The sequence below is a fragment of the Indicator indicator genome, chromosome 16 (assembly GCF_027791375.1).
Source record: "Indicator indicator isolate 239-I01 chromosome 16, UM_Iind_1.1, whole genome shotgun sequence".
Classification (NCBI taxonomy): Eukaryota; Metazoa; Chordata; class Aves; order Piciformes; family Indicatoridae; genus Indicator; species Indicator indicator.
In genome coordinates this window covers 4,859,480-4,881,808 of record NC_072025.1, presented here as the reverse complement: position 1 = coordinate 4,881,808, position 22,329 = coordinate 4,859,480, and the positions used below count along the sequence as shown (strand labels likewise).

The 22,329-nt window shown below is 39.3% G+C and overlaps 2 protein-coding genes across 2 annotated transcripts in view; one reads left to right on the top strand and one right to left on the bottom strand.

Annotated features, from left to right (window-relative positions):
- Positions 1-325: 325 nt before the first annotated feature.
- On the top strand, positions 326-13,300 carry IDH3A (isocitrate dehydrogenase (NAD(+)) 3 catalytic subunit alpha). Its single transcript, XM_054388322.1, has 11 exons — positions 326-403; positions 2,704-2,766; positions 5,056-5,139; positions 6,439-6,553; positions 7,113-7,300; positions 7,518-7,651; positions 8,294-8,396; positions 8,471-8,535; positions 10,594-10,678; positions 11,154-11,306; positions 13,217-13,300. The coding sequence occupies exons 1-11, from the start codon at positions 377-379 to the stop codon at positions 13,298-13,300; spliced, it is 1,101 nt and encodes a 366-aa protein (XP_054244297.1). The 5' UTR covers positions 326-376.
- A 2,605-nt stretch (positions 13,301-15,905) lies between these two features.
- The window catches only part of ACSBG1 (acyl-CoA synthetase bubblegum family member 1), a 30,974-nt gene continuing 24,550 nt past the window's right edge, over positions 15,906-22,329 (bottom strand). The window contains exons 10-14 of the mRNA XM_054388321.1: positions 21,475-21,708; positions 20,653-20,870; positions 17,947-18,086; positions 16,646-16,892; positions 15,906-15,994 (exon numbers count right to left, since the gene is read on the bottom strand). Of these exons, the coding sequence (XP_054244296.1) occupies positions 15,918-15,994; positions 16,646-16,892; positions 17,947-18,086; positions 20,653-20,870; positions 21,475-21,708 (916 nt within the window). The 3' untranslated portion in view covers positions 15,906-15,917. The remainder of the gene's footprint in view (positions 15,995-16,645; positions 16,893-17,946; positions 18,087-20,652; positions 20,871-21,474; positions 21,709-22,329) is intronic.

The window sequence follows — 22,329 nt, the reverse complement described above, 5'->3', positions numbered from 1 at the left end:
CTGAGCCCACCCTTGCGCCATGGCTCAGCGATGGCTCCCCAGGGCTGGCGACGGGGCCCGTGGCGGGCAGCCGTGAGCACTCCTCGCCCTACCTCAGCGGGCTACTGGGGTCGGGGGTAAAGGGGACACGCGTCCAGCCACACACCGTGAGGGCAGCGCCGCCGGCCCGCAGACGAATGCCTGCCCTGCTGTCCAGAGCTCAGCTCAGGTAACGGCGAACGGGATCTGAGCGGTTGGCGCTGCCGCAACGGCAGCTCGCGGAGGCGGAGCCTCACGGCCGCGGGGAGGGGCGTACTGTTCTCCGCGCGCCGGTTCCGGCCTCGAGGCGAGCGCGGGTGCTCTCAGGCCTCGGTGAGCTGCGGTCCCTGGGGGTATCATGGCTGCAGCCGCGTGGATGCCTACGGTAAGCGACGGGGGACAAGCCCCTTCCCCGCGCCGCCCTGGGGCGAGTAGCTGCCCGGGGTGGGCCTGTGACCTTGGCCCCGGCAGTTGCTTGGTGGCGCCTGAGGCGGTGCTGCTGCGGGGGGCCGCAGCCTGCAAGGTCGTGGTGCCACCGGGCCCTGGCTGCGTTCCCGAGGGTCGTAGAGCCTCGGGACACGTAGCCGAATGGCGGTCCCGCGGCAGTGGGGCTTGCTCTGTTCCTTCTGCGGGCCGGACTCTCAGGGTGGGGGCGGGAAGGGTCTACGGTGAGCCGTTACTCAAACAGCCGCTGCTGCCCGCGAGCGCCCGGTGGGAGGGCGGCGGCGGCCTGGCGGGGAGGTCGCGCCGTAGAGGTCACAGCGGCACCAGAGCCCTTCGTCACTGTCAGGCCGCGGAGCGGGTATCATCCTCCAGGCGGCAACGATCGAGGGGGGATGACTGCAGCTGGGGGCGGCCAGGGCCCCAAGTGGAACTAACGGAGCGCTGTTTCAAACGGTGACGGCTGAAAACGTCACTCCTGAAAAGAGCCTGCGGTACCAGCCATTGCCGTGTCTTCTGGGGAAAAACAGAGCTTCTGGGCCCAGTTCCATTGCATTTTGGCTCTCTACCTGTCTTTTGGGGGTTAGCGGCTGGGAACCGTTCTGAAACGCAACCGTTGGCCCGGGGCTGTCACAGAAACAGTGCTGCTTTTGCCTTGAGCACATGAATTTTTTTGTGTGCCTTTAATAATGACTCATTGGCAGCTAAGTCATCAAGTAAGCCCCTCTTCGTCTGCTAAAGTACGGAAGAACTGTCATGGGTTAATCTGCACTCACGACTTCAAAGTCAGAATGGGCCCATTTTGTTTAGCCTGATTCTCTTCCTAGTCTTACAGATGTTGAACTTAAGTATAATGTGCCAGGCCCGGGATTTCTGGCAAGACCGATGGTTCCCTTTCCTGCACTACTCTGGAATGTGAATCCTTACTCGCCTTGCCGGAACTGTACTGGGAGGGCACTTGTAGTGAGCTTCCACTTTAAGTGCTCCAACTGTTGGCTGAAAGATACGGCTTCTTAGGGTAAACATTGCCTACCTGGTACAATGACCTTGCACATCTCATGTTGGGTTACAAGTAAAAATAAATTGTAGTCTAAATTACTTCTCCCACATGAGAATGCTGGTGTTTCTTGTTGCTATTAGTGCCAAAATTGTATGCCTTTTGCTGTACAGCTATCTTTGGGCATACATCAGTAAAGAGAGAAACACAAATTGGACAGGAGAGGAATGCAAACTGCTCAGTACCTTGCTGCCTAGGCTGCTAGCTGCAGAGAGGCAGCATAGGTGAATGTGTTAGAATTTACATAGCCTAAGTCTGGTGTCACTTAAAGTCTTCAGACTCCTAAGTCGCAGAGGCATAACAAGTCCCAGGGGGGAGGGTAGGACTGGAAGGCTGTGATTTTTCAGCAGTTAAATACTGATATAATTGGGGGTTTTGTCCATGGTGCTCAACTGATATAATTGGGGGTTTTGTCCATGGTGCTCAGCTAGACAAGAGCTCAAGCTGACATATCCCAGTTTTCAAGCTTAAGCCAGTTTAGAATATTCAGATGTTAGGAAGTGTAATTCTTTGACTATGTTGTGTAGACTCGTTGCTATGGTGAATTTTTTCTTTAACATGCATTTCAGTCAAGCATTTGCAAAACTGAAAGGCTTGCAGAAGGCAGTGATACAACACCTACAGATGTAAAAGGTGGAAGAAAGAATTCCACCACAGTTTGAGTGGAAGAAGTGACCCTAATGCAAAGTTGTTTTGGAAGCATTACCTAAAATGTTTACTGTCCACCTAAATGTTGGTCACAGTGTTTGATTTTTTCACTTTGCTTTCCATGAATCTTAATCCTTATCATGTAATGTTTAGTTAAGAGTTACTGCAACATTACTGCAAATGTGCAGTTTGTAAGGACTGAGGTTATTGTGCTGTAACTTCCCCTCGCCCTAGAGCAGAATAAGAGAGTAGGGTGCACTGCAAAGCGCCACTGTCCTGGGTTCACCTTGTGCTAAGAATACCCAGGAGGTGTCAGTGCACAGAATGTCAGAGAGCAGCTTGGCAAAGTGTGTTACTCTTGTTTCATCTGGAGTTTTATGCTTGTTTGAGAGAGGAATTTAAAGCAATAGGATTTTTAAAATGAAGATTTGCTGCAATATTGATAGGTCTTTAAAATCCCATTTGTGTGGTAAAATAGCATCTTTTTGATTTATGTTGTTATTTTGTTTTGCATTTATATTTGCTTTATGTTCTTGCAGGTTTCTCGGTTGCTAGGTGCTTTCAAAACCCCAAAACAGGTGACCAGAAGTTTTGTTAGTGCTGTGAGTATAATAGTACCACCTTTTTCTTTTAAGAAGTTTCTCAAGAAAGGGGTTATAAAATTGCTGTTGTTAATCTTACATTCCCCCAAAAATAAGGCCAAAATAAGTGAACATATATGCTCTAAATGCCATGCTGGAATTAGATTGTTAATTACTTTGGCAATTGCATATTAAAGTGTAAACAATAATACAAAAGGCTCTAGCAAAAGATAAAAGTGGCATGAAAACCTTTTAGAAAATACGGACATAAGCCAGTCTTCTTAAACTCATGTGAAAATGGGCAAATAGAAATTGTTGAGAAGCTTCTCATTTTCTATTTTTTGCAGACTTTCCTCCAAGCACTAGATTTACTTTACTGCTGCTTTTAGAATACCTTGCATCTAAAGCTGTGCCTTATCAAGGCTCTCCCTTCAGTATCTTAGACATTGACTATATTTCCTTGTAGATGTTCTACCTTCTTTGTGTATTGGTGTTTGAAGTGCCCATGGGCCTTTTTTTTCAGTTCAGGAAGACTTGAAAACTGCATAGGCAGAAGTGGGGCTCAGCACCACTGCATGCACTCTTAAGCAGGTCATCATTTTGAAGAGGAACTGTGGCTTTTAATTATATATTTTGTTGAACAGCAGGTAGAACAGCTAGAAAAGAAACTGAAGGGTACGGCACTTCTGGTTCATTTTCTACCATATTAGTGTTTTAGAGGAAACATCCTCTGTTACAGGTGGAGTCTTGCTGTGCTGCAAAGCAACAGTGCAAGACAGCACAAAACTCATGTTGAAGCATTCCATCATTTTCATGCTTGCTCAACAGCATTGTTTTTATTTGAAGCTCTGCTTTTTTGTTGCGCACAGTGAATTTCTTCAGCTCAGATCAGTTAAAATATCAGTCTGTATATACTGAAATTCTGAATGCTTTGTGCAGAGAAGGATGGAAACATATCTTCTGAGTAGACTTTAATTGGAGTTTTGCAAAGAATGCTCTTACTTGAGCTGCCTTTTTTGTAGATCCTTACGAGCCCTTGCAAAACCATTGGGGAAATCTCTAAAGAGGACATAAAGAGCTAGGGCATTGTCCTGCCTTAGAGCTAGACAGATTCTCTATTGCCCCAAGAGGGGCAAAAGAATGACACTCACACAAATGGATTGGAGAGTGATGGAAAGTTTAAACGGAAAAGCAATTAGTGTTTTACAAAAACTACAAAGCATAATGGCAAAGATATCCCAAAGCGTACAGAGTCCCTTCTACAACACCCAGAGGCTCCCAACACTTCCCTTCTGCCCACCTGAGGGTATATCCAAAACCCCCAGGGCTCGCTCTTCCCCTGCCACTGCTAGGCTAGTCTCAGGCTGGCCAGGTCTGAGACTGCCCCCTCACCCCCCTTCTCCTCCTGGCATTATGCCTAGACAGGCCTAAGAGGCCTTGAGATACTCCCCCACCATTACCCGATAGGGAGCATCTCCCACGAGAGCAGAGAGGGAAGAGAGAGGAGGAGAATGACTTTGCAGATAAATTTATAGGGTGCAGGATTTATGGGTAGAAATACACCATTTCCTGTGTCCACCTTGTTGGGTTGTTCACTCAGGACACCAGAGGTGTAACTTAGTGGCAGTAACAGGAGGTACCCAGCCTAAACTGCCACAGGCATGTATGATTAGAATAGTGATCATAATAAAGCAGAGTACTTTCTTCTCCTGTTACTCATTGAGCCTGGGCTGTGCGGTTTATTTCATCTGTTTTGATGATGATAAGAGAGACAAGACTGAGAACATTATGGGAGGAAAATAAGTTGGTATTGTTCAACAGGTGTCTTGGATTTTTAGGAATTCACTGGAGAATTTTAGACATGCACAAGTTGGGTTTTTTTAAGGTGAATGTAGTTTTTATCATCTTTTCTAGCATGTGTCAATATTAAGTAGTATGTACTGGAGACATGTGGATAGCAGAGCCATAACTAGGTACTATCTCCTCTCCAAATTTCAAGAAGAAAGCACGCTGAGGTTACTCATTTCAAGGAGTACTGAGCAGGAACCTGCCTTTCAGGTTAAATCTGTGTTTTGAAACAGAAACAGATAGTTGGCAGATTTTCTCACAATTCCCTGAAATGTTTGCACACTCCCTTTAAAGCAAGCTGGTCATCCTTGCTTCTGTCCATTACTGCTCCTCTTCACAGTCAGTATTTTATAAGTGAAACTTTATCTTCTAGTAGTTACTTGGTTCCTACAACACATGAAAATGTTTCCTACATAGAAAACAAGCATTAATTTGTTGTACTACTGATATTTCTTTACCTAGACACAAACAGTAACTTTAATACCAGGAGATGGCATAGGACCTGAGATTTCTGCTGCAGTCATGAAGATCTTTGATGCTGCTAAAGTAAGTCATGTTTGTCTTCCTATAACCATTTTAACTACAGCAAGTATAAACTAGGCATATTAAAAATGTTTTGTCTTTAAACATGCCTTGATCTTTTGGAAGTTAAGCTATTAAAACTTCTTGACAATAGAGTCTGAAGCTTCAACTAATATCAGATAGGGTTATGATAGCAGGGAAAGGCTTGAAACCATTAGCTGGCAGAGGAGTAGAAAGTTGAGAGCAAATGCTGTGTTTAAATTTTGAAATGATGAACTCAACATATGTGATGTAGCAGTCTTGAGCAGCTGATAGAGGATGTTTGTTCATTCACTATGACTTCCAGTGCAGATGACAGTGTGAATGAAAGGACTGGTTTATTCCTAGAAATCCAACTGCTGCTCTGCTAACCACATTCACTTCAGAGATATGAAAACTAAGCGTATCGAGGACCTCCTTTACTACCTGTCTGAGGAACTTCACCAGAATTTGTCATGTTTCCTTGAAAGGGCAGACATCTCTTTAGGAAAGCAGCCTCTTCAGCTGTTCCCCAGTAGTAACAGCACCAAGAAATAATCTTTCTTTTACAACTATCCAACTTAGATTTGGAAGAAGTGAACTTCTTTGTAATTACATATGAGAACCTTATCATAGTTTTGGTTGCTTCTGGAGAGTCAAGCAGGAGATAGGGAGGAATAAAACCTCAGTGTGTGTGAGTGTATGTTTGCAATTCTTCATCAGATTTATTTGATTCAAAGGGACTTCTCTGGGATGTTATTCTTAGGTTGGTTCTGTTTGCTTATGAAAGCCCTTGTGTCTTTTCCTTTGTGGTCCTTTCTGATGCAAGGAATGGGTGGTGGTCTCCCTCTACTTAGAATATTCCTGTACTGAATGCAGATTCTGAAAGCATTGGGGAACATCTGCAGATTTTCAGTTAGAGAGCATGTATTTATGTCTTCCAGGCAGTATGGCTGGTGAGTTCTCAATGAATTCAATTTTCAAATGTCTTGTAAGAGCCTGCAAGAAATAGCACGTGTATTGCAGTTCTAATGATTTCTGTGTGTAGGATGCCTAGGGAGGCACTGTGGTATTCAAGTTTATGATGACAACTGTTCATACTATTTCACTGTCACTCAATTACAGTTTTAAAATGAATATTGTTTGGTTTTGAGTTCAAACATCTCACGCTTACTCTTGTTTACCAGAGAAAATTTGTTTAGGAAGTCGTGGACAGAATTCCTTATGCACCTTTTTCTGAAACAGAAGTTAAAACTCAAAGCAAAACTCATGATGTTTAAACTAACATAGAGCCAATGTGTTTAGGCTCCTATTCAGTGGGAAGAGCGGAATGTTACAGCTATCCAAGGACCAGGAGGAAAGTGGATGATACCTCCAGAAGCCAAAGAATCCATGGATAAAAACAAAATGGGATTAAAAGGTACTTTAGGGAGTTACTATGAAGATATTAAATACTGTTGTTTTTTTCATGAGTGTGATTTAAAGCCCAAGTCCTTTACATGTAGCACAATCAAATGGCTAATTATAAGGGACAGCCTGTCAGGTAGTCTTCTGTAATCTTGAAACAGTCGTTCAGTTCCAGGCTGTAACTCGTAGAACTAGGAACTGTCAAAGGCAGGTACGACTGAATACCATCCTTTGCAGAATGCATTTCTAACACAGCTGATACATGGTAGTATGCATTCCTAATGAATAGCTACATTCCTAATGAATAGCATCTTTTTAAGTTGTTTTCAGAGAAAACCTTTTCTAAAAGCTCATATTCCATATAAGGATTGCAGTTTGGCCTTCAAACAGCTGATTAATGTCACTGTGTAGCACTCAATAGCACAGAGAACTCCTCTGGCATTTCAGCACAAAGGTTAAGTGGGAACATAGAGATCCTCTGTAGGAGCTCCATGTTACCAAGAGGTTCAACTCAGATTCCTGGAGGGGTTTCTCTTCACATTTATTCTTGCTTTCATTTTTTTTCCCTTCAGGGCCTTTAAAGACCCCCATTGCTGCAGGGCACCCATCAATGAACCTGCTTCTGCGTAAGACGTTTGACCTTTACGCAAATGTGCGTCCCTGTGTCTCCATTGAGGGGTACAAGACCCCGTACACAGATGTGAACATCGTCACCATTCGGGAGAACACAGAAGGCGAATACAGCGGCATCGAGCACGTGGTATGTTGCTGCAAGCAGAGTCTTTCTGATGGCTTTGTGTTTCATGAGTGGTAACTCTGCTGGTCTCAGAGGCCTACTATTGAGGTTCAGTGGTGGGTTTTGCTACCCATTACAAAGTTACTTTATTGTGAAATGCGCTGTTGAAGCTGCCTAACTCTTCTACTGTGTTACAAACATTCACACTAGTGACTTGAAAAATTACATTTTTACTTTACAGATTGTTGATGGTGTTGTGCAAAGTATCAAGCTGATCACAGAAGAAGCTAGCAAGCGTATTGCAGAATTTGCTTTTGAGTATGCCAGAAATAATCAGAGAAGCCACGTTACTGCTGTGCACAAGGCAAATATTATGTATGTCGACACTTCATTTTGAGAACAACAAACAGTAATATGTATTTAATTATAAATAATTTTTTTAATCTTCCTCAAATGTGTAACTTCTGTTGATGCTCCTCCAAGTAAGTAAAATGGGAAATAAGTAAATGCTTCCTAAGTAAAATGGGCAATCCTGACCCAGTACTGATAGGTCTATAATAGTTACATACTGTTTCCATTAGTAAGTTTGTAGTAATCTTGTGATTTCCCTTGCAAAGCTTTTACTTCAAAAATAAACTACCAGCCAAATTTTAAAATTGAGCATGAAAGTGGCTGGTGTCTTTTAGCTTCCAAACCACCTTGTACTGAACTAAGTCATAGCACATAATATTACATGACACCACCTTTGGACACTCAGTAAGCCTTTTGTGAATGAATGAGTCATTCTGAGAATTAATGTATGCCTGTTAAACTACTGATACAAAAGTATTTTAGGAGGCATAACTTCTCTGACTGTAACATTTAAAGTGTTATTTATATTTAACATAAGGTAGAAGTGGCTACAAATTAAGTTTCTGCACTCTTAATAATTTCATCTGTTATTGCATGCAGTCTTTCTTGATCTTCAGAATTGCTTGCTTACAGTGACTGAATATTCTCTTGTTTATTTTATTCCAGGAGAATGTCTGATGGGCTTTTCTTGAGAAAATGCAGGGAGGCAGCAGAAAACTGTAAAGATATTAAGTTTAATGAAATGTATCTGGATACTGTGTGTCTGAATGTGAGTGTTTGTTTTAACTGTGGTTATTTTTTACCTTAACTTCTTAATCTTAATGAAAATATACTTCTTTCTAGATGGTTCAAGATCCATCACAATTTGATGTTCTTGTTATGCCAAACTTGTACGGTGACATCCTCAGGTATGGAGATTTTAATTGAAATGAATCCAACATGTAAAGTACTGCTACTCCCCAGACAGTTATTCAGGTTATATACTAGCCATATGGCTGATGATTTTTTTGCATCCAGAGTTTAAAACTTTATAAATCAGATTTCAGATGAGAAGAAAGGGTGGGTGGTATTACCACACTTCAGTTACTAACGTTGTTGGGAGTGACTGTATGATAAGAATGTGCTGGTTATTTTTTTTTTAAGAAGTGCCTGCTTTTGAAGGCTATGAATATTGTTCACATAGGGCAGGGAGAGAAACTTCTCTAAATGTGTGAAGGATTTTATGTCTTAAATTTCAATAAAGAACACCTAGTTAGATGCGGGGGAAAACTTTCTAACTGTAAGAGGTAAAATAGATAGTATAAGATGCCTGTAGGACCATGAATTTTACAGCATGTTTGCCATACACTGGAATGATTCTGCTGGATCACTGAAGAATGAAATGTGTGGCCTCATTAACATCCTATCAGCTCATTTTATGTATTGTTTTGGTTTGCGGTTGGTTTGGGGTTTTTTTGTCCTTCAAATTGAATTTCATATTTGAATAACATCAGTACTAGAGGTACTTGATGTTTTGATGCCAAAATCCATCGGCACACACTTTCCAGTCTGTAAGAAGTTTATGTAGAGAGTATATTCAGCTAAATGCTGCATGCAAAATTATTGTCTCCTAACGCTGCAACTCTAAGGAGAGATTGAGAAAATAGCCTGAATTTGTTTAAAAGTTCAACAATTATTTACATCTTAAAAGCCATCTCCTGGTTTTGTACAGATAATAAAGAAATGCTTGTTCAGCCTCTCTTAAAAAAAAAAGCTGTGTGTCAGCTTTAAGGAAAATCAGACTCCAACTAATGCCTTCTGGCTTTGAGTTAAAGCTTCACAGTAGCTGTTAACTAAGAGATCAAATGAGACGAGTCTCATTATCAGTACTATTTCAACTCACTTTAGCTAGTTCAGTATCACTGATTTCAAAGTGAAATTAAGTAATGAATTTCATAGTTCTAAAAATTTCTAATGGATGTGGGTCTGTTGTTGAAGCAGGGCGCTTATGTCCCTGTGTGAATGTCTCACCCCCAGCCCTTTTTAAAGAAGTGCGAACATAATGCCAGACAGGTTTCTTGGACAGAAGGAACTCTACTAAAGTATTAATACTTACAGTGACAAATGTAGACAGTATTCATCTTTTCCACAGACTTCATACAACTAAAGCTAATTCATCTGTTTTTTAGCTTGAACTTAAAATAGTGTTCTGCAGGGTCTTCCAAACTTTCCTGCTTGTTAGCCCTTGGTTAGTTAAGTTGTGGGCAATAAAAGTGTGCTAAAATACCCGTTTTAAGAGCCTTTTTTATCAGTATGCTCAGCTTTGAGGGTACAGTATGGTGACTGTAAGAACAGCTGGTTTTTCCTTCCCCATGTTGATTTTTGAGGAAGCTAAACACAGATTGCTAACAGCTGATGCTCTGCTAACGTGAGACTTGCGACTTATGGGCCATCCAAAGAAGAGAGAAGGGGAGAGCCTGTCTGGTGTCACTTGGAATATGTTCCTTAAGCTCCAGGCAATAAACTTCACAACTATTAGTAATTCATCTACTTGAGCAAAGTTCTTCCACGTATTTTAGAAGAATTTTACATATGAAAAGTAGCTCTGTGGCCTCTTCAGAAGGAAGAAGGCTTCTGGATAGTTATAGGGAACTATACAGTGTTTGCTGTTGAGACTTCTGCAGTACTCTGTGCTGTGAGTACCTTTGTTGTGCCTGTGTCTTAATCAGCTTTATTCTAGTATTTGAAAATTCCTTTTAATTTTTGTTTATTAAATTGTCTCCTGCTACTAGTCCTGCAAATTTTCAAACACAACTAGCAGCATTTATTTCCCAATGTTATTTTCAGAGTATGCAGGTATATAAAATAAATTGTTGTTGCAATAAAATGAGAAACAAATATACTTAAATACCTTGCATAGACACCTGTATATGGAACAACTTGTGAGGATTTCATTTTGGTTTTGTTTGGGTTTTTTTTTTTTTCAGTGACTTGTGTGCTGGATTGATTGGAGGTCTTGGAGTAACACCAAGTGGAAATATTGGTGCTAATGGAGTGGCAATTTTTGAATCAGTAAGTCTTCTGATGTTAACAGCTACTTTGTCTCAGCTTGAGAAATTATAACGTTTTCATAACATGCAGTGTGGCTGTCAGTTAAGCTACCCATAGAACTAATTTTTGCTGTAAAGATGCTGCAGTTATACCCCGAGAGAGTGGTTAAAGTATGTTTTACACATTTTTTTCCATGTCTTTTTACTGACACTTTGTTTTCCCTGGTTTTCATAAGATAAATATGCTCTGTGAAACAAAACTTCTAGGGCACAGTTGGGAGATGTTAGGTGACCTGGTTTCCCCTTTCTTATGCCTTTGCACTGAACTGTTTTGGTCTATGTCCTTTCCACTAACTGTATCACAGTGTAGTAAGGCCTGTTTTAACATGCCTGAGAATGAGGGCAATGTTTCAGGTTGCTTGCATACAGCTGAATTGCTTAGGACATTGTGAACTGCATATTAGCATCGTAACAGACACGTTCACATTTGTTTCCAGGTTCATGGAACTGCACCAGACATTGCAGGAAAAGACATGGCAAATCCAACTGCCCTTCTTCTGAGTGCTGTAATGATGTTGCGTCACATGGGGATGCACAAGCATGCCACAAAAATTGAGACAGCCTGCTTTGAGACAATTAAAGATGGAAAGGTAATATCAGGGTGTGCCAATAAGTGCAGTGAATTAAACTCATATTCTATGACAGCAAAATTAACTTAGAACATGAACACTGGAACAGTGGCTGACCTGCTCTGCTGGCCTGACACGTGAGCAGTGCCGCTGTCCTTCTCTGACAGAAATTACATTACTTTTGATGGTATTAAAACAGCCCTGCTCAGTAATAATAAGCACAGGCTGTAGCATTTCTTGTCTCTCAGTAATGCTCATCTTACTTCCCCATTGCTTTAACTCTCAAAGCGAGAACTGTCTGTCTGTTCTTCATGAGGGGGATTAGAGGTTTCAGTAACTAGGGCTATTTCACTTGTCAAGTTTGTAATGCATACAAAACATATCTATTTAAATCTAGATCTTGAGATGAAGGATACTCACTTGTCCTTCACACCCTTCTGTTAATAGCTTTTCAGTCCTGGCTGTATTACTTCTGCTCCTTTTTTTCAGGTCAATTATTTTCTTTTTCCTCATTTTTGGTCTACAAAAGAACAATTTTTATCAGCATCTACTTTTCCATTAAGACTGTATGTGATTTCATTTAAGCAGTATGTCCAGATTTAAGACTCAGATAGGATAGTCTGGGGGGGAGGACTTATGCTCTGAAATCTGACTTGAATTTTTGCTTATAACAACATTGGTTCACTCATTTACACTGACATCCACCTTTTCAAAACAGCATAGCTGGAAAAATCCGAAGACTGAAGTTTAAGAGGATTACCAGTTAGCCTTGCTGCTTCATGTCAGGTTATCATGCTGATGATCTTGGGCAGGAACTGCTGAGAATCTGCTTTGTAATTACAAGTAACAAACATGCTTAAACAAAAAGCTGTTATGATTTAATAAGTAGTCTGTTTGCAGCTCTCTTTCTGTGTGTAAGAGCCAGTAAAAAAAAACACCTAAGGTCTAAACTTACAAGTGAATAAAAAGGTGCTCCTGTAAATTCTTATGCTGCTCTGGAAATTAAATCCTCCATCTGCAGGTCAGTAATTCTATGGCAAATAACAATGCAAGTTTTATGACATGGCTGCTTGTTTAATAGCTACCTGTAGTGTTCTGATGATATGCTCATAACAGAGAAAGTCTTTTTCAATTTAAAAAAAAGCATAACGCAGTTAAAATGACAAGATCCTAAAATAGTAATCTTGGTTCCCTCTCACACTTGCTATTTCTTCCTCTCTTTCACCCCAGGCATTTAATTAAGATCTGTGTGTATATCATGTGCAGAGAAAACCAATGATTGTAAATTCTCTCCCAGACTGCTTCCATCTAGCTAAGTGGGGCAAGCAATGCTTCCCACTTTTTTAGTGCTTTTAGTACTTCACTATTTTCATGATCCCAGGCAGGGATTATATTTGATGATAGAGTTTCTTTTAACGCTTCATTTTTCCCTCTCTTAAGTAAACTAAGCTAACTTAAAGAACTGTTACCATGCAGCATTAAGAGCTGTGTGTGCTTTTTCTTTGTAGTCTTTAAAAAAAAAAAAAAAAGGTAAATTTTTATTTATATGCCATTGTGCTGAGCCTTCATACCTGAATTCTATTTCCAACTTTGTACTAAAAACTTAATTATTTACACTATTATGTAGCCAGGGGACTTTGGAGAGCTTTGACCAAACACACTTTTATCCTGTAGTTAAGATAAAATCATGTTGAAATCTGGTGCCATAATACTTGATGTTCACACTGAAGTTTTCTCTACCTGCTCCGTCTGCACAGTGCTTATAATGAATGCTATGTGGGATGCAGAAAAAGTCAACTTGGTGTGTTCCTTCTGATCCCTGCTTAGTATTCATAACACAACACAGAAGAATAACAATATAGAACTGTTCAGAAATGAGGCCCACAAAGCATTTTTTAGCAATACTATTTTTTTTTCTTTCTTTCATTCAGGTTTTGACAAAAGACTTGGGAGGCAATGCCAAGTGTTCAGAGTTCACAGAAGAGATCTGCCGCAGAGTACGGGACACAGATTAAACTTCTCTCCTTCTACTTGTATTGGCTCAGAAGGGACACATCACACCAAGTACCTTCTATGTAACCTGATACCCATACGCATATGGTTTGCTTGTCTCTTAAAAGAGCACAAACTTTTTCCTTAGGGCCTCTCCATTAATAAATTTAATCCAGATGGCTACAAATGATGCTTGTGCCTGCTTCAGTGGACTTTTCTAAGTGCTTTGTCTTATTTATTTTTTTTCAATCTGGTGAACATTTTTATGTAAGTGAATTCCTTTATTGCCACTGTAACTGTCTACCATTTTCCATTTCAACCAGAGGTTTTTACTTTCCACAAAGAAGAGTTATGCAAATAAACCAGTAACAGAATCAGTGAAACATAAAAGCACCTAATGGTTAAAACCTACTACATTGATCTTACTGAAATTTGAAAGGGAGGTTTTCAGCCTAACAATAGCACAAGATGACCATCATGAACAGAAATGGGTATAAAATAACTTAAAATAGCAATTTCATGTTAAAGTCAAAATAACCACTTAGATACTCTGGTGATTCATGAAAAAAAAAAAAAAAACTAAAAAATTAATCTATTTGTGTTATCTTCAAAAGCCCACAACCATTAAACAGCAAAGGGTGAGAATTGATGTTGAAGTAAAATTATTTTTCAGATCTATATACCAAAACAATTCTTAGAAATTTTCCTCTCTGAAACACACTACAACAGAATACTAATGAAAGCATAAATTATACAAAATTACTTCTGCCATGTATTGTGAGGGGAAAGTGTTAAATTTGAAATTTTATACTCAATATTCTGTTATTTCTGCTGGAATGCTTTTTGTGCTGTACTTTTATGCATAGTCTGTTCAATGTGTCTTACTGTATTGACTAGTCATGTTATTCTAGAAACTCTGAATGTAAGGACTCGTCCTAAATGGATTAAGAGAGATTGAAGGTTTGGCTCTGGTTCCTATGTTCCAGAAATACATTTCATCCCTATTCAAGGGGATCTGAGACTATTTTTTCCTTGCTTGCTAAGTTTAGTGGGTGTAAAGGCAACTCTCTTCACTCTCTTCACATACAGATTGTCGTGAGTCATTCTGATCTGTATGTCTTAAGGTATGGTTCCATTAGTATGCCCTACCAGAAAATGTGTATTTTAAAACTCATTATTATAGCACAAGATTATCCCTACTGCCAGAACCACACTTCTTAAAGCTTAATTGTATTAATAGACACTACTCTACTTCATTACTTTCTATTAAGACTGTTTAAACTGGTTGTTTCAGAAGTAAAATGAATTTTTCAGTAACAACTTCTACTGTCAAAGTAAGCACCCCAGCTTTTTTTGTTTGTTTTGTTTTAATACAGTCTAACACCATGTTGGAGGAGAGACAATAAGCTTTATTCTTTGTGCACTCTGCTTTTGGTGAATAGGGCAACATTTCTTCCTGTGTTTTACAAGCTGCTGCTTCCTTGTTTCCTTTAGATTAATACTGTTCAAAAACTTCTGAATTACCATTGCGCACAAAATGGGTAAAAATAAACTTTTCAAAGACCTATTGCTTATTTTCTATATATAATCCCAGGCTGCTACCTTATGTGTTCAGCTTGCAACAAATCTTAAGTCTAAGATGCATGAGACTGGTAATGAAACTTTCATGGAAACAATATCCTATTCCGCAGGGGTTTTGGAGCAGAAGCTCTAGCCTGCCTGCTCGTGTTAGCTATCAGAATGCTCTAAGATCATTTACTAACAGCAAGCCCTTCAGACAATTTGCTGTCACACATATCCTTCACATCACGGGATTTGGTTTTTATATGTGCATGAAGGAATGCACTAAGCTCTTGCTTTAGAATTGTTCACAGCACTTTTTTTTAAAAGAACCTTCTGTTCTACATAACAGTTTGACGTGAGAGCTCCCATATTTGCTACTTCATGTCTTTTAGGGAGCTATTCCCACAATTTTTTGATCGTGTTGAATTACTATTTCTTCTAAAAATAGATTAGAAGAAACAGTAATTTCAATATGGATTCAAGAAATGGTGAGCTGCTCTTTTCACAAGTCTGAATTCTAGCCTCTGTAAGAATGGAAGAAGAGTGTCTTTAGGTTCTGAAATGTGTTAGTGGACAAAAAGAAACTTTTCTGGGATGGAAAAAAAATCAGTCCTTTTGATTTTTTTGTTGTTGTTGAAGTAATTATCTTTTATCGTGGAATGGTATAACAGGTTCATTAAGGAGCACTGCTCACTACTTATCTACCCAAGTATGAGCTACAGGCAATGTCCTGAAAATGAAAAATACGAAAAAAAAAATCACTGTATTATGTATGTCAGTTTAGAGGAATTAATCAGTAGTTTCTGCTTTATACAATACAAGAGGATGTTTTTAATCTTAATCATTTAGGTCATAAAGTGAAAACAGCATTAGAAAATAAACACAGTGTGTAGATGCTTCTATAAAAAGAGAATAAATGATCAGGAGAGTATCACGAACAACTAAATCGACAGCAGTTTTCTAGTGGTTCTACTCAATAGACTACAAAACCAAAACAAGCATAAATCCTTATTAATGCTTTTGATTGTGAAATTCTTTATCTCACAGATCTTTTTTAATGCTTGGATGAAAGATGTCTTATTCTTCGTAGAAGGAGGCTACTTCATTTTTGTATTTCTCAAGCACAGCAAGTCGTTTTAACTTCATTGTTGGACCTTAAAAGAGGGAGGTAGTCACAACAGCAGAAATAGGAAGAATTTTCTTACTTAGTTTGAGCTTTAGTTCCCAAGATTTTCTAATCCAGGGCCTGTTTGGAAAAATATCTCCCACCTTCAAACTGTAACTGCCTGCTAAAAGTGGGAAGCAAGCATGGTATGTAGGGTTGTTTCCATCGGAGGGTGATGACTGCCTACTACTACTGCTTATTTTCATTCAAAAATAAAGTATGATGGTTTTGAAAGCTTTTAAACAATTCTCAGTTTACTCCAAGAACTTGGTAGTGTGTCTGAGGCATTGTTGTCAGGCTTTCACTGTTTTTGCTTTTCTCTTTTTAACAATAATTTTTCAATATTAGTACTAGAAGTTAATACCATAATGCACAAGGAATTAACCAAAATCAATTCCTTAATTGCCCAAAGAATCTGAAATTTACCTATAGATCTGTACTTGAGCACAGATTGATAAACTATGTACACAGCAAACCCTCCAGTTTTTGTGTTCTTTAACATATACTGTGTAACAGTAGTTTTTTCCTTTCCCTCTAGTGGCTGTACCCAAAGTTTTGCTTACAAAACTGCATTTGAATACTTTCAGATCAGCAGGTTCTTTCCTGTGTGCACAGCTCAATATAGATAAGTGAATCTTACCTAGTTCTCCCCCAGAAATGGAAAAATCTCTCGGCAGGACTATCCATTTTTGAATGCAATGAACCCTGTTAGTAGCATTCCTGTTGACTTTGTTGATTCCCTCCTGAATGGCCTGATAGATTGCCTGGTCTCTTGTAGCTACTATCTCTGATACTTTAGTGGCTTTACTTCCCATCTTGTGGCAGAAGTCTCTGGCTTGTTCAGTGAGAATGTCAGTGGGATCAGATGTATCTGGGTCCAGCACACTCTAAAATACCAAATGAAGGGAATCATCAAATACTTGCTCTTGCAAGGCATGAAGTGTTTTTCCCATCAGGTCCTCCCTGACTAGTAAGAACCAACAGGGCTCAGCATCAAACATTCTATAAGCCTTAAAAAGCAAAACCACAAACATTCTATAAGCCTTAAAAAGCAAAACCACATACAGACTGTAGTAATTTTCATTCCAACTGGCTAGTGAATGCACAGGGGTATTTTGCCTTTATGCAGATGACATGAAGTACAGGCCTTGAATTTTAACCGTATTTTCCAAATTACTCCATTGTTACAGGGGAACACTGTGCTAATCATTAATTCTGTGATTCTGTGTAAATTACATTACTCCAGTGTAATGTACAAAGCTTGAGAGAGAAGTATTTATTGAAGTTAAGCTTCTTAAAACTAGTACAATTGTACATGTAGATACGGAGCATTTGAGACAAACTAAAGGGTCATTCAGTATGTGTGCACACAGAACAAAGTGCAAGAACAGTGGTTTCTTAAATGAAGCACATGCCAGAGCAAAGCCAGTAATTGTTTTGTTCTACAGTCATCCTTCTGGTGTTATATCAAAAGAAATTGTAGAGAAATGTTTCTGTTGGAAACTTCTAGAAACTGGTTTTGTCCATAACAGAAACATTTATTGGCTTTCCTCATCTGCAAGAATAAAAGTTACTGCTGTACTCAGATACATAGACTTCTCACTCTCACAGGATCACAGAATGTTAGGGGTTGGAAGGGATGACTTAATTAAAAAATCACATTTGCATTTTTTAGCATTTGGGTTTAAGATTTTGTTTGGTTGGTTTTGTGCTTTTCAGAAGGTCTTATTATATGTATTAGGGAAAAAACAGTAAACAGGTGCTTAGCAGACCACCTAACCATAAGAAGGTTCAGGCCGTTAGTTTGGTCTGGAGGTGCTATCCATTTTTTTCCAGTAACATGCTCACATCTAATTTGAGGTCTTCTTGCAAACAGTTTAAAATTCTTTAATTAGTTCCAGGTATATAATTTCCCTGAATTCAGTTTTAAAACTGGTTTACCTTTAGGGTCAGCAACATAGACAAAAACTTTTTTTTATCTCCAACCACCATAGCATTGCTAACGATTGGGAGTTCTTTTTTAACAGCATCTTCAATTGGAATTGGAGGCACGTTTTCACCTCCAGCTGTAATGATCAAATCTAGGCAAAAAAAAAAAAGAAAGGCTGTTAGTTGAACTCAAATTCTGAAGATCATGTTGTCTGGACCAACACACTGCTCCTGACATAAAGAGTTGTTTTGGTTTTTTTTTTTTCTGAAGACAATGTTTTCAAAGACAACAAAGCCTGTTAATTATCTTAAAAATAATGCTACTCATAATTTTCAAGTTCTCAGTTCTCCCTCAGTGTAACATGTTCACTCCACATAATTTTTACATAATCCAGTCACAGATTAGTTATCTTCTAGCACTGTTGCACAATCTGAATTTTTTCTTTTGAGCAATCACCTCTTCCAAATCAGCATGCAATTCACTCTATTGTACTACTGCCATCTCATCAAAAAGCAAGTTGTTTTCATAGAAGTAATTCTTAAAGCCACCAAGAGGGGTCAGACAAAAATCAGTTACTACTACTGGAAAGCTCTATGAAAGCAACACGGAAAGCAGGGAGAGAGAAGTGTGAGGGAGAAGGCAAATGGGCAAGTTTGCAGTGGGAGTCATTATTCCTGCCCTGCTTCTGACATGAGGGGAATATAATGACACACTGGAATCTCAGTATTTTTAAGGTTTGTGAATTATAGTCATGATACATTATTCTACTGACAAACATACATTTCTATTTGACTGTATTTGTTCTGAAGCACAATACAGATATTCATAGGATTCTCAAATATTTGAGTATTCTTTAAGGAAATTCCAACTCTTTGCTTTCATTCCCTTCCAATCTCTAACATTCTGTGATTATACTGGCAGCTTCTCACTGTCCTCAAATAATAGTGTTTGCAGCATTTCAGGACATGCTGCAATAATGCAGACAAATGGCACAGCAGTCCTGTGTGTACTAATACAGCTCACTGCATGCAACAGGGATTGGGTTGGTACCTGATTTCGTCAGCAATAAACTTGAATTTAGTATATCACCCTTTCAGCATTCACAGGTCTGGGGCCTGCCACCTCTACTGCCCCAAGAGAACCACGATGAGAAATAACTTCCAGTTTGCACTCAACCTTCTTATATGGAATAGGCATTGGTTTTATAACTATAGAAGTTATTTCACCTCCCAGTCAACACACTGCACTGCACACCTTTGAGGAAACACGAGTGTTTACAGAATGAAAGACTTCTGTCAAATCACAGATTGTGTCAAACCACAAACTAACCAAAGTTAGCTGTGTGTTATCTAGGTCTATTTTTTCCTTTCATTCCATTCTCCTTTTGCCTTAATCCTGGTTTTGTCTTAGCTCCTCTACCAGTCTCTCTGGAACTTTGTTTTTCATTGTCTGAGATGGCAGCTTTTCCCCAGCTGATCCAGACAACTGTAATAATTGTAACAACTTTTTCCACACCTCTACAAATAGTCTTCCTGTATGGACTTCATGTAGCTTCATCTTTGTGCTCTGTAGCTAATGAGTCCTAAAGCTTGTAAGAGCCATAGGACCAAAGTGCTGATCAGCCTTTACTTTATTTAGACTTGGATTTTTAAAACTTTAATGAAACTGGACACAGGTATCTTATCCCAGATGATTCACCTACCCCGTAATTTAGAGTAATTGTTATTAGCTCAGCAGTCAAGGAAGATGTAAGTGAAACAGAAATGTTGTTATGATGGAATGAGACTAGCCGGTGCTAACTGCTATGCTAAAGGAAAATGAATCAGACAAGAAAGGAAGTTAAAATCAAGATAGCCGCTTTTGGCCTAGGCTATTAATACTATCTGCTTACGCTCTGACTCCTAACAGGACACTAACTCATCCCATGACAAATTCACTCATCTGTGTTAACTCCTTAGTGATTCATCATATATTCCAAGATGGTAGTTACTCAATTTTTATACCTTCTTCAGTTACGTCTTGACTATGACTCTGAATACGCATCATGAAAAAAAGCTTCCAAGAAAGCAAGTGACCGGTCTTACCCTGAGACTTCACTAATACCCAGAGATTTATTGTTTTAACTTTGACTTTTAACTCTAGCTTCAATGCTAACTTCCCTTCTGCTCTCTAACTTCACATGCCACAGCAAAGCCAGTAATTGTTTTGTTCTACAGTCTGCTCTCTAACTTCAATACTCTGCAAACACATCACCTAAGGCATCAGAGGAACCTACCTCTGACCTGCAGCAACATCTTATATGTAACAGAGGGTTGTCTCTTGTTACTGTCTAAACATTTTAATGTGCCATTAAGACAATGTAGCAAGATTCAAAGGTTCAAGATTCAAAGGAAGATGGATCATTAGATTTGAAAAAGACACATTAAACCTGCATTATTATTTTTTATTACTGATTATAATTAATAATGAATAAAAGTCTGGGAGATAAAATGCCTCATTTTAGGAACTGAATCATCTCCACCTATTACAGACTACAGGGAAGCCTTTCCTGAACAGGGCACACTGCTGTTTCCTCACAGGAGACTATTTTACTTTCCTCTTAGGTCAGTGCTAGTGGCACTAGATGAAAGACACTTCATTAGATGGGCCACATCTGACACATGACTGAACAGTGCTGAACAGTAACCGTAAACATTGAGCAAGATTTTGTTTATTACCTTTAATTCTTCCAGTGACAAACAGAAAGCCATCCTTGTCTACTTTTCCTACATCTCCAGAATGGAGCCAGCCATCCTCATCAATGGCTTCTTTTGTTTTGTCTTCCATATTTAAATAACCCATGAAAACAGTCCTTCCCCAGAAACAGATTTCTCCGTTGCCTTCTGCATCTTTGTCCACCAATTTCACTCTGCAACCAGGTGCTGGTTTACCACAGCTATCAGAGAGGAGCACAATAACCCACAAGGAGCATAGAATTATTGAACATAATACTGGTAAGATATCTAACATGCCAAATTCCCAAATCTAGCAAATGCTAGTGACTATGAATAGCAAATTGCTGTAACTGTTTGAAAGCTGTGGAATATTAACTCACTAGGGCAGAAATGTCAAAGTATCTAAGCACTTTCCAGATATCTATTTTGTCCTCTGCTTTCTGTGTTTTTTTTTCCTCTCTGTATCTTCATGCATAAAACCACTTCTGTATTTGTGGTCTTGCATTTCAGAATTATCCTACCCTGGGCCAGGGCTAAGAAGGTTTAGTAACTGTGTTCTGCATATAATGCTGTAGATCACTTTGAGTGCTCCTGGCATGGCATGCTATGGAGGCAATACATTCAGCTTATGACTGGGAAGTTATTTTGCCTCCCAAAGTCACAACAGAGTATCAGTGCATTCAGAGAAAATAAAATAAGCCATGAGATCACTGATGAACTCAGCAAATACTCTTCTCATAATAAAATATACCTTTTATTTTCTTTTTTCCCCTCTTTTTTCTTTTCTTCTTTTAAATAGAAGATTAAAAAAAGAAATAAAATTACCTGTGCTGCCTGTAAATATAAGGCCCAGATAGGCAATGTGGGCCTGTGGTCTCACTCATCCCATAGGCCTCATACAGGGTGATGTTCAGACCCAAGAAGAAATACAGTGTTTCTGTGTTGAGAGGAGCAGCACCACAAAAGTGCTTCTGACAAGAAGAAAAACCCAGTGCATTGCGTATTTTTGCAAGCACTAAGTAGTCTGCTAACCTTGTCCAGAACTGCTTTAAATCACTGCTGAACACAAAACAGACAAGAAGGAGACAATAAGTCAGAGTAATCTGTGAAACTTCCCAAACAAAGTCAGACATGAGTTTCATTTAGAGATACATTTGCCATTTGGGTTTGGGTATTGACAAAAATGGCATCAGTAAGAACAGGTTACATATTTATCCTTTCCTCATTCATTCATCAGTGTCTTTTGCTGCTAGTGAACTCAACTCTCACGCTGTCTGAGTACTGCAGATACATAAAGGATCTATAAAAATGTCTGGGAGTGTCCCATAACATTTCTGCCCTTTCATACACCCCATTCAAAGTCATGTCCATTTCTTGCACCAGTAACTAGCACTTGTACAGCTGAAAACTAGCCTGTTCAACTCAGAGAAGACACCAAGCTGGGGACAGGTTAGTGGGAATAAGCTTTCAGGAAGGATAAGGAGACACTTCTAACAGTCACTTGTGTTTAAGATCAGCCTACTGTAACCAATAACCACACCCTCCCTCTTGCACTGAATTTGCTGTGTTGACAGGCCAAATTTTACCCGTTTACACTTATAGTCTCACTGATGCTTTACAGTTTACCCCAAGCAGAGAGCTACTTTCAGGTTGCTGTAAATCTCACTCAATATAATACAT